The following is an 11,115-nucleotide window of genomic DNA, read 5'->3' as shown; positions in this document are numbered from 1 at the left end:
CGCCCCCCCAGCCCAGTGCCCGGCCCCGCCCCTCCCCGGTAGCCCCGGCCCCGCGGTCACTCGCCCGCCCCTCCCCCCCCGGGTGGACAAAGGCTCTTTGTGCCTCCGGAGCGGGCCTGGCGTGGGGCTGCCACGGACACACGGACAGGCGGACACACGGACACACTGACCGGCCACCCACGGACACACGGACACACTGACCATCCACCCACGGACCCATGGACACACGGACATTGACCTACGGACACACTGACCATCCCACATGGACACACGGACACACTGACCGGCCACCCACGGACACACTGACCAGCCACCCACGGACCCACGGACACACTGACCATCCCACATGGACACACGGACACACTGACCGGCCACCCACGGACACACGGACACAGGACCACGGACCCCCATCCCGCACACCCCACGGTCCCCAGACCCCCACGGGGTGACCCCGCACGGGGATGCTCAGGGTGGGGATGAGGAGGGGTCCCATCCCCAGGACCCCCGTGCGTGGGTGGGGGCTGCCGTGACCCCGGGGCCTTGGCGGGACCCCCCAGGACCCCCCCCCGGTAACCGTGTAGCCCCAGGGTGCCCGCGGGGGGACCCTGCCCCGACCCTCCGGGACCCCTCTTGGAGGTTCCAGTGCCGGGGGGACCCCGCCGAGACCCCCGGTGTCCCCGCTGGGACCCCAAGTGACAGGGCCGGTGTCTGGACATCACCACCGGGACCCTCCGGTGCCCCCACCGGGACCCCCAGAGCAGGTGCCACTGCCTGGGCATCACCACCGGGACCCCAGAGCCGGTGTCGGTGCCCGGGAGACCCTTCCCGAGCCCCCACCGGGACCCCCACTTCCAGTGCCGGGGGGACCCCGCCGAGACCCCCGGTGTCCCCGCTGGGACCCCAAGTGACAGTGCCGGTGTCTGGACATCACCACCGGGACCCCCGGTGCCCCCACCGGGACCCCCACTGCCGGTCCCCATGCCCTCACACCCCCCATCCCCCGGTGCCCCCACCGGGACCCCCACTGCGGTGCCGGTGCCCGCGGGCGGGGTCCCCCGGCCCCCCCCGTGCCCGGTAACGTGACCCGGTGCCGGCCGGCTCCTTTTCCACCCCATTAACCCCCGGCCCGCCCCCGGCGGCTCCTCCCCGGTTCCGCGGGGGGGGGGTGCCCGTCCCGCCGCCGCGGCCCCGCCGAGCCATAAAGCCCATGGGGAGCCGGCCGGGCTGAGCACGGCGGGACCCGCGACCCCCCCAGCAAGGTAAGGGCGGCCGGGGGGGTCCCCGGGGGTCCCCCGTCCCCTCCCGGGGGGTCCCGAGGGCGGCGGGCACCGGCCGGTGGCGCTGGGATGGCAGCGGCACTGCAGAGGGGAGCCCCGTGACCCCTTGTCCCCCCCACGGTGGCACCGCAGCCCCGATGTCCCCACATCGCTGTGTCGCCATCACCCGTGACTCCGTGAGGCCACGTCCCCGTGTCCCCGTGTCCCCACATCCCCGTGTCCACCCGTCGCTGGGTCCCCAAATCGCCGTGCCCCCAAGTCCCTCGTGCCCACGTCCCCAAATTCTTGTGTCCCACAGTCCCATGTCCTCGTTTCTGTGTATGGCCGTGTCCCCATGTCCTGATGTCCCCATGTCACGTACTGCCGTGTCCCTGTGGCCCTGTATTCCCATATTCCCATATCCCAGTGTCCCCATATTCCCATGTCCCCATATTCCCATGTCCCCATGTCACATACCACCACATCCCTGTGTCCCCATATTCCCATATTCCCATGTCCCCATATTCCCATGTCCTGATGTCCCCATGTCACGTACCGCCATGTCTCTGTGGCCCTGTATCCCCCTGGCCCCCTGGCCCTGCATCCCTGGGATATGGATTCCCACATAGCACATATCCCAGTGTCCCCATGTCCCCATGTTCCCGTGTCCCTGTGCCCCACAGCGATGTGTCCCCATTCCCCCGTGTCCCCCTGTCCCCACACCCTCAGGTCCTGTGTCCCTCTCCCATGTCCCCAACACGCTGTGTCCCACATCCCCATGTCACATATCCCCACATCCTATGTTCCCACGGCCCTGTCTCTATATCCCATGTCCCCGTGTCCCCATGTCCCTCATCCCTCTGTCCCCTGTGCCCCATGTCCCCATCCCAAGTCACTATGTCATATATTCCATGTCCTCTGTCCCCATGTCCCCCTGTCCCTCTATTCTGATGTCCCTGTGTCCCCCGTGCCCCACATCCCCATCCCATGTCCCCATGTCATGTATCCCCAGGTCGATGTCCCCAAGGTCCCTGTCCCTTTATCCCCATGTCCCAGGTGTGGATTATTCTGGGTGTGGGTTATTCTGAGTATCCCAGGTGTGGGTTATCCCAGAATTTGGTTATCCCAGGTATGGGTTATTCCAGGTGTGGGTTATCTCAGAATTTGGGTTATTCCAGGTGTGGGTTATCCCGGGTGTGGATTATTCTGAGTATCCCAGGTGTGGGTTACCCAGAATTTGTGTTATCCCAGGTGTGTGTTATCCCAGGTATGAGTTATTCCAGGTGTGGGTTATCCCAGCTGTGGGTTATTCTGAGTATCCCAGCTGTGGTTATCCCAAAATTTGTTTTCCCAGGTGTGGGTTACCCTGGGATGCGGGTTATTCCAAGAGAGGTTTGTCCTGGGATGTGGGTTATCCCGGGTGTGGGCTATCCCAGGTGTGGGCTATCCCAGGTGTGGGTTATGCTGGGTGTGGGTTATCCCAGGTGTGGGTTATCCCATGTGTGGGTTATTCCAGCTGTGGGTTATTCTGAGGTGTGGGTTATGCTGGGTGTGGGTTATCCCATGTGTGGGTTATTCCAGCTGTGGGTTATCCTGGAATTTGGGTTGTCCTGGATGTAGACTCTCCCAGGCGTGGGTTATCCCAGGCGTGGGTTATCCCAGGACTGGGTTATTCCAGGAAGGGGTTATCCTGGATGTGGGTTATCCCAGGTGTGAATTATCCCAGGAGTGGGTTATCCTGGGTGTGGGTTATCCCAGGTGTGAGTTATCTCAAATGTGAATTATCCCGGGTGTGGGTTATCCCAGGTGTGAATTATCCCGGGTGGGGGTTATCCCAGCAGTGCATTATCCAGGGTGTGCGTTATCCTGGGTGTGCGTTATTCCAGGTATGGGTTATCCCAGGTGTGCGTTATCCTGGGTGTGAATTATCCCAGAATTTTGGGGTCCCCCGATGCTGTGAGGGGGATCCTGGGACGCCCATCCTGGCCTTGGTGGGGGCACCCCCAGGACCCCCAGTGGGGACATGGGGGGGACAGCGGTCCCCCAGGTCACACAGCAGGGCCTGGGACCCTCATGGTGGCACTGACAGTGACAGGGGACCCTGGGACAGGGACAGGGACCTCTGACACCCACACTGGGGTGGGTGATGGGGGTCCCTGTGCCCCCGTGGGGGCCATGGCAGGGTCAGGGGACCCCTGTGGTGACAGTGACAGTAACGATGGGGGCCCTGTGCCCCCCTTGGTGACAGTGACAGTAATGACAGGGTCCCTGTGCCCCTCAGTGACAATGACAGTAACGATGGGGGTCCTGTGCCCCCCTCAGTGACAATGACAGTAACGATGGGGGTCCTGTGCCCCCCTCAGTGACAATGACAGTAACGATGGGGGCCCTGTGCCCCCCTTGGTGACAGTGACAGTAATGACAGGGTCCCTGTGCCCCTTGGTGACAGTGGCAGTAACCATGGGATGCCCCCTTGGTGGCCATGCCGGTGGCAGTGGGGTCTCTGTGCCACTCTTGGTGGCCCTGCTGGTGTCAGGGGTGCCCCAGGGCCCCTGTGCTGGCAGTGGGGGTGGCAGTGGGGGTCCCTGTGCCCCCCTTGGTGACATTGGCATTAACCATGGGGGTCCCTGTGTCCCCTCGGTGGCCCTGGCAGTGTCACAGGCCCCCCCTTGGTGACAGTGGCATTAATGATAGGGCTCCCTGTGCCCCTATCCCAGGTGTGGGTTATGCTGGGTGTGGGTTATCCCATGTGTGGGTTATTCCAGCTGTGGGTTATCCTGGAATTTGGGTTGTCCTGGATGTAGACTCTCCCAGGCGTGGGTTATCCCAGGCGTGGGTTATTCCAGGAAGGGGTTATCCTGGATGTGGGTTATCCCAGGTGTGAGTTATCTCAAATGTGAATTATCCCGGGTGTGGGTTATCCCAGGTGTGTGTTATCCCATGTGTGGGTTATCCCAGGTGTGGGTTATGCTGGGTGTGGGTTATCCCATGTGTGGGTTATTCCAGCTGTGGGTTATCCTGGAATTTGGGTTGTCCTGGATGTAGACTCTCCCAGGCGTGGGTTATCCCAGGCGTGGGTTATTCCAGGAAGGGGTTATCCTGGATGTGGGTTATCCCAGGTGTGAATTATCCCGGGTGGGGGTTATCCCAGCAGTGCATTATCCAGGGTGTGCGTTATTCCAGGTATGGGTTATCCCAGGTGTGCGTTATCCTGGGTGTGAATTATCCCAGAAGTGCCCTAAGGCTCCATTTTGGGGTCCCCCGATGCTGTGAGGGGGATCCTGGGAGGCCCATCCTTGGTGGGGGCACCCCCAGGACCCCCAGTGGGGACATGGGGGGGACAGGGGTCCCCCAGGTCACACAGCAGGGCCTGGGACCCTCATGGTGGCACTGACAGTGTGGATTATTCTGAGTACAGGGACAGGGGACCCTGGGACAGGGACAGGGACCTCTGACACCCACACTGGGGTGGGTGATGGGGGTCCCTGTGCCCCCGTGGGGGCCATGGCAGGGTCAGGGGACCCCTGTGGTGACAGTGACAGTAACCATGGGGGCCCTGTGCCCCCCTCGGTGACAGTGACAGTAACAATGGGGGTCCTGTGCCCCTTGGTGGCAGTGCCTGTGGCAGTGGCGGTCCCTGTGCCCCTTGGTGACAGTGACATTAATGATAGGGCTCCCTGTGCTGACAGTAATGACAGGGTCCCTGTGCCCCTTGGTGACAGTGGCAGTAACCATGGGATGCCCCCTTGGTGGCCATGCCAGTGGCAGTGGGGTCTCTGTGCCACTCTTGGTGGCCCTGCTGGTGTCAGGGGTGCCCCAGGGCCCCTGTGCTGGCAGTGGGGGTGGCAGTGGGGGTCCCTGTGCCCCCCTTGGTGACATTGGCATTAACCATGGGGGTCCCTGTGCCCCCCTTGGTGACATTGGCATTAACCATGGGGGTCCCTGTGTCCCCTCGGTGGCCCTGGCAGTGTCACAGGCCCCCCCTTGGTGACAGTGGCATTAATGATAGGGCTCCCTGTGCCCCCTCGGTGGCAGTGGGGGGTCCCTGTGTCCCCTTGGTGGCATTGACAGTGACAGTGGGGGGGTCCCTGTGTCCCCTCGGTGGCAGTGGGGGTCCCTGTGCCCCCCTTGGTGACAGTGCCATTAACCATGGGGGTCCCTGTGTCCCCTCGGTGGCAGTGCGTGGTCCCCGTGTCCCCTCGGTGGCATTGACAGTGACAATCAGGGGGGTCCCTGTGCCTCTTCCGTGGCAGTGGGGGTCCCTGTGTCCCCTCGGTGGCAGTGGGGGGTCCCCGTGTCCCCTCGGTGGCATACCCCAGTGCGGGGCAGCCCCGCGCCCCAGTTTGGGGGCGGGGGGGGGGCGCTGGCGGCGCGCCCGGTCACGCCTGGCACCGCCGTGCCGTGGGAACCGTGCCCGCGCCGCCGGTGCCAGCGGGACGCGGGGAACGGTGGCATCGGCAGTGGCACTGGGGGGGTCCCCGTGTCCCCTCGGCCGCCCTGGCGGTGTCGCGGGCCCCCCGGGACCCCCGCGCTGGCGGTGGCGGGCGCGCGGGGCTCTGCATCTTAACGAGGGCTCCGTGAAAGCGCCTTTGTCCCCCCGCCAGCCCCATTGAAACCTCGGCTCCGGCCGCACAATGGCCCCAGTGTCCCTGTCCCCGTCCCTGTCCCCCCCCCGCCAGAGCAAAGCTGCCTACATCCCCCTGCTGTGCTACAGCTGCCGCCTCACCTTCAAGGAGCTGGTGAGGTTTTGGGGTGCAGGGGGTGGGTCTCGGGGGTCCCCAGGCTCACGGCCCGCCCCCCCAAGTCCTCCTGCACCCCCCCCAATCCTTCCGCACCCCCCCATGCCGCGCCGGGCCTCTGCGGTGACCCCCGAAGTGACCAGAACCCCCCGAGGGGAAACTGAGGCACGGGGGAGGTGTGGGGGGGTTAATGGGTAACCGCGTGTGCCGCGGGCACCGCGAACAAGCGGCGGCTTGTCCCGAGCCGTGCCCGGCCACCGGAGCACGCCCGGGGGGCACGGGGGGCACGCGGGGCCCGCGGAGGGGGCGGGGAGAAAGGGGGGGGCAGGAGCCTAAAGAAGGGGGGCGGGGGCCAAAGAGGGGAGCAGGGGTGTGCAGAGACCCCCAAAGCAGGGGGTGGGGACACGGTGGCTCTGGGGACACGGTGGCTTTGGGGACACGGTGGGGCCTTTAGGGGGCACAGTGACTTCAGGGACATGGGGGGCCCTGGGCACCCCAGGAACTTGACACGGTGTGGCTTTGGGGACACGGGGGGCTCTGGGGACTCCCAGCAGCTCCAGGACAGGTGGTGGCTTTGGGGACACAGTGGCTCTTGGGGGACACAGCGGCTCCAGGGACATGGGGGGCTCTGGGGACATGAGGGGTTCTGGGGACCCCCAGCAGCTCCAGGACACGCGGTGGCTTTGGGGACACCCAGTGGCTCTGGGGACAGTGGCTCTGGGGACACGGTGGCCCCAGGGACCCCCGCAGCCCACCTGGGAAGGAGCAGCTCCGTGTCCCCTCTTTGGGGACAGCGATGTCCCCTCCGTCCCGGCTGCCACCGTCCCTTCCAGGACATTCCTCTGGCGCAGCGGGGACAGTGGCAGTGCCACTCGTGTCCCCAGCCTTGGCCGGCGCGGGGACACCGGGCTCCAAGGAGACCCCCCGCGGTGCCAGCACCTCCCGGTGTCCCCGTGTCCCCGTGTCCCCGTGTCCCCGGCACGCTGCCCTTCCGCGGCGGAAACGGCGGCGGGGCCAGAGGCTGGCGGGGGCTGAAAGGGCCTTTTTGGGATGGGGACACCGGGACACCGGGACACGGGGACACCGGGGAGGCGCCTGGCGCTGCCCCCGGCCATTTGTCGCTGTCACCTCCCATTCATCCCCTTCCTCTTCCTCCCGGACGCCAGGGACACTTCCACGGCCACCACCGGAGCTGCCAGGGGACAGGGGGGACACGGGGGGGACACGGGGGGGACACGGAGGGATTTGGGAATGGGGGGGGGCACGTGGAGGGATGGAGGGACACGGGGACGGACAGAGGGACATGGGGATGGACAGAGGGATGGACAGAGGGACATGGGGATGGCCAGAGGGACATGGGGACGGACAGAGGGACATGGGGACAGATAACGGGATGGACAGTTACAGCGATGACCCCCTGGTCCCCCCCAATGCCATCCTCCACCTGTCCCTGTGTCCCCGTTGATGACACGGCCACACCTGTCCCTCATGTGTCCCCGTGTCCCCAAAAACGATGTTCTCCACCTGTGCCTCACCTGTTCCCGTGTCCCTGCAGACGACCCCTTCCTCCTGTCACTCACATGTCCCTGTGTCCCCCAGATGATCTCCTCCATTTGTCCCCCATGTGTCCCCATGTCCCCGAAGATGACATTCTCCACCTGTCCCTCACATGTCCCTATGTCCCCACAGATGACACTCTCCCCTGTCCCTCCCTGTCCCTCACGTGTCCCCGTGTCCCGCAGATGACATTCTCTACCTGTCCCTCACATGTCCCCACAGTTGACACTCTCCCCTGTCCCTCACGTGTCCCCATGTCCCCACCCCTCGTGTGTCCCCGTGTCCCCAAAAACGATGTTCTCCACCTGTGCCTCACCTGTTCCCGTGTCCCTGCAGACGACCCCCTCCTCCTGTCACTCACATGTCCCCGTGTCCTCGCAGGTGATGTCCTCCATTTGTCCCCCACCTGTCCCTCCCCTGTCCCCATGTCCCACAGATGACATTCTCCCCTGTCCCTCACATGTCCCTCACGGTCCCCGTGTCCCGCAGATGACATTCTCTACCTGTCCCTCACATGTCCCCACAGTTGACACTCTCCCCTGTCCCTGTGTCCCTCACGTGTCCCCGTGTCCCGCAGATGACATTCTCTACCTGTCCTTCATGTGTCCCCATGTCCCCACAGATGACACTCTCCCCTGTCCCTCCGTGTCCCTCACGTGTCCCCGTGTCCCGCAGATGACATTCTCCACCTGTCCTTCATGTGTCCCCATGTCCCCACAGATGACACTCTCCCCTGTCCCTCCGTGTCCCTCACGTGTCCCCGTGTCCCGCAGATGACATTCTCTACCTGTCCCTCACATGTCCCCACAGTTGACACTCTCCCCTGTCCCTGTGTCCCTCACGTGTCCCCGTGTCCCGCAGATGACATTCTCTACCTGTCCCTCACATGTCCCCACAGTTGACACTCTCCCCTGTCCCTCACGTGTCCCCATGTCCCCACAGTTGACATTCTCCCCTGTCCCTCACATGTCCCCATGTCCCACAGATGACACTCTCCCCCGTCCCTCCGTGTCCCTCACGTGTCCCTGTGTCCCCACAGATTACATTCTCCCCTGTCCCTCATGTGTCCCCGTGTCCCCATAGTTGACATTCTCCCCTGTCCCTCACATGTCCCTCACGTGTCCCCATGTCCCACAGATGACATTCTCCCCTGTCCCTCCGTGTCCCTCCCGTGTCCCCGTGTCCCGCAGATGACATTCTCTACCTGTCCCTCACATGTGTCCCTCCCGTGTCCCCACAGATGACATTCTCCCCTGTCCCTGTGTCCCTCACGTGTCCCCGTGTCCCGCAGATGACATTCTCTACCTGTCCTTCATGTGTCCCCATGTCCCCACAGATGACACTCTCCCCTGTCCCTCCGTGTCCCTCACGTGTCCCCGTGTCCCGCAGATGACGTCCTCCACCAAGGTGTACTACAGCCAGACCACGCAGACCGACAGCCGCCCGCTGATGGGGCCGGGGCTGCGGCGGCGCCGCGTGCTGACCAAGGACGGCCGCAGCAACGTGCGCATGGAGCACATCTCGGACAAGCGCTTCCTGTACCTCAAGGACCTGTGGACCACCTTCATCGACCTGCAGTGGCGCTACAAGCTGCTGCTCTTCTCCGCCACCTTCGCCGGCACCTGGTTCGCCTTCGGCGTGGTGTGGTACCTGGTGGCGGCGGCGCACGGCGACCTGCTGGAGTTCGAGCCGCCCGCCAACCACACGCCGTGCGTGATGCAGGTGCACACGCTGACCGGCGCCTTCCTCTTCTCCCTGGAGTCGCAGACCACCATCGGCTACGGCTTCCGCTACATCAGCGAGGAGTGCCCGCTGGCCATCGTGCTGCTCATCACCCAGCTGGTGCTGACCACCATCCTGGAGATCTTCATCACCGGCACCTTCCTGGCCAAGATCGCGCGGCCCAAGAAGCGCGCCGAGACCATCAAGTTCAGCCAGAACGCGGTGGTGGCGCAGCACGACGGCAAGACCTGCCTGATGATCCGCGTGGCCAACATGAGGAAGAGCCTCCTGATCGGCTGCCAGGTCACCGGGAAGCTGCTGCAGACCCACCTCACCAAGGAGGGCGAGAGCGTCCGGCTCAACCAGCTCAACGTGGACTTCCAGGTGGACACGTCCTCGGACAGCCCCTTCCTCATCCTGCCGCTGACCTTCTACCACGTGGTGGACGAGGCCAGCCCGCTGCGGGACGTGTCCCTGCGCTCGGGGGACGGCGACTTCGAGCTGGTGGTCATCCTCAGCGGCACCGTGGAGTCCACCAGCGCCACGTGCCAGGTGCGCACGTCCTACCTGCCCGAGGAGATCCTGTGGGGCTACGAGTTCACGCCGGCCATCTCGCTGTCGGCCAGCGGCAAGTACGTGGCCGACTTCAGCCTCTTCGACCGCGTGGTCAAGGTGGCGGCGCCCTGCTGCCACCACGAGGCCGTGCGGTTCGGGGACCCCGAGAAGGTCAAGCTGGAGGAGTCGCTGCGGGAGGCGGAGCGCGAGGGGGAGGGCGCCCCGCTCAGCGTCCGCATCAGCAACGTCTGAGGGGGGACAGAGGGGTGACACCGGCACCGGGGCGGCCCCCGGGTGGCACCGGGGCCAGGGGGTGGCGGCCGATGGTGGAGGTGTCGCCGTGTCTGGAGGTATCGCCAGGTTCAAGGGGACAGAAACATCTGGGGGTGCCACCAGCCCCAAAGGGACACCAACATCTGGGGGTGTCACCAGTGCTGGAGGTGCCACCAGACCCAAAGGGACACCAACAACTGGGGGTTCCACCAGCTCCAAAGGGACACCAAGATCTGGAGGTGCCACCAGCCCCAAAGGGACACCAAGATCTGGGGGTGTTGACACCTCCAGCCCTGGAGGTGTCATCAAGTCTGGTCAGTCACCAGACCTGGAAGTGTCACCAGCCCTGGAGGTGCCACCAGCTTCAGAGTGTCACCAAGTCTGGAAGTGTTGCCAGGTTTGGAGTTTTCACCAGTTTCAACGGGACACCAACCCCTGGAGGTGTCACCAGCCCTGGAGATGCCATCAACCCCAAGGGGATATCAGTGTCTGAAGAAGCCACCAGTCCCCAAGTGTCACTGGTGTTGAGATGTCACCAGCCCTGGTGGTGTCACCAGTCCTTGGAGGTGTCACCAACATCTGTCTGGAGGTGCCACCACCTCCAAAGTGTCACCACTGCCTGGAGGCGTCACCAACGCTTGAAGGCAAACATCAAAGCTTGGAGGTGCCACCAGCCGTGAGGTGACACCAAGATCTGGAGGTGCCACCATTCCCAAGATGCCACCAATGCCTGGATGTGTCACTAAGCCCTCGAGGTGTCACTGACCACTGGAAGTGCCACCAGCCCCAAAGTGTCACCAACGCCCAGAAGAGCCACCAGCCAAGACTCCAGCAATGCCTGGAGGTGTCACCATCTGGAGGTGTCACCATCTGGAGGTGTCACCAAGCCCTGGAGGTGACACGAGTCCCAAAGTGCCACCAAGCCCTGGAGGTGCCACCAGCCCCAAAGTGCCACCATGACCTGAGGGTGACACCAGCCCCAAAGTGCCACCAGCCCCAAAGTGCCACCAAGC

At 64.3% G+C, this 11,115-nt stretch overlaps 1 protein-coding gene across 2 annotated transcripts; it reads left to right on the top strand.

The window, feature by feature from the left end:
* The first annotated feature begins 1,127 nt into the window (after positions 1–1,127).
* KCNJ10 (potassium inwardly rectifying channel subfamily J member 10) lies at positions 1,128–11,095 on the top strand. Of its 2 annotated transcripts, XR_005628124.1 has the most exons (3): positions 1,128–1,259; positions 8,942–10,251; positions 10,342–11,095. XR_005628124.1 is itself a non-coding variant. In XM_039714679.1 (2 exons), exon 2 carries the CDS (start codon positions 8,942–8,944, stop codon positions 10,079–10,081), a length of 1,140 nt encoding a protein of 379 aa, XP_039570613.1. In that variant the 5' UTR covers positions 1,128–1,259; the 3' UTR covers positions 10,082–10,315. The 2 variants fall into 2 exon arrangements, 1 of the variants encoding a protein (XP_039570613.1); XM_039714679.1 differs by lacking the exon at positions 10,342–11,095 and having other exon boundaries at positions 8,942–10,315.
* Positions 11,096–11,115: the final 20 nt, after the last annotated feature.

The sequence above is a fragment of the Passer montanus genome, unplaced genomic scaffold, assembly GCF_014805655.1.
Source record: "Passer montanus isolate IOZ18808 unplaced genomic scaffold, ASM1480565v1 scaffold301, whole genome shotgun sequence".
NCBI lineage: Eukaryota > Metazoa > Chordata > Aves > Passeriformes > Passeridae > Passer > Passer montanus.
This window is presented reverse-complemented; position numbering and strand designations above follow the sequence as displayed.

Excerpts from the sequence above, each read along its gene's own strand:
- KCNJ10 (XM_039714679.1), top strand. The coding sequence starts at position 8,942 with ATGACGTCCTCCACCAAGGTGTACTACAGCCAGACCACGCAGACCGAC.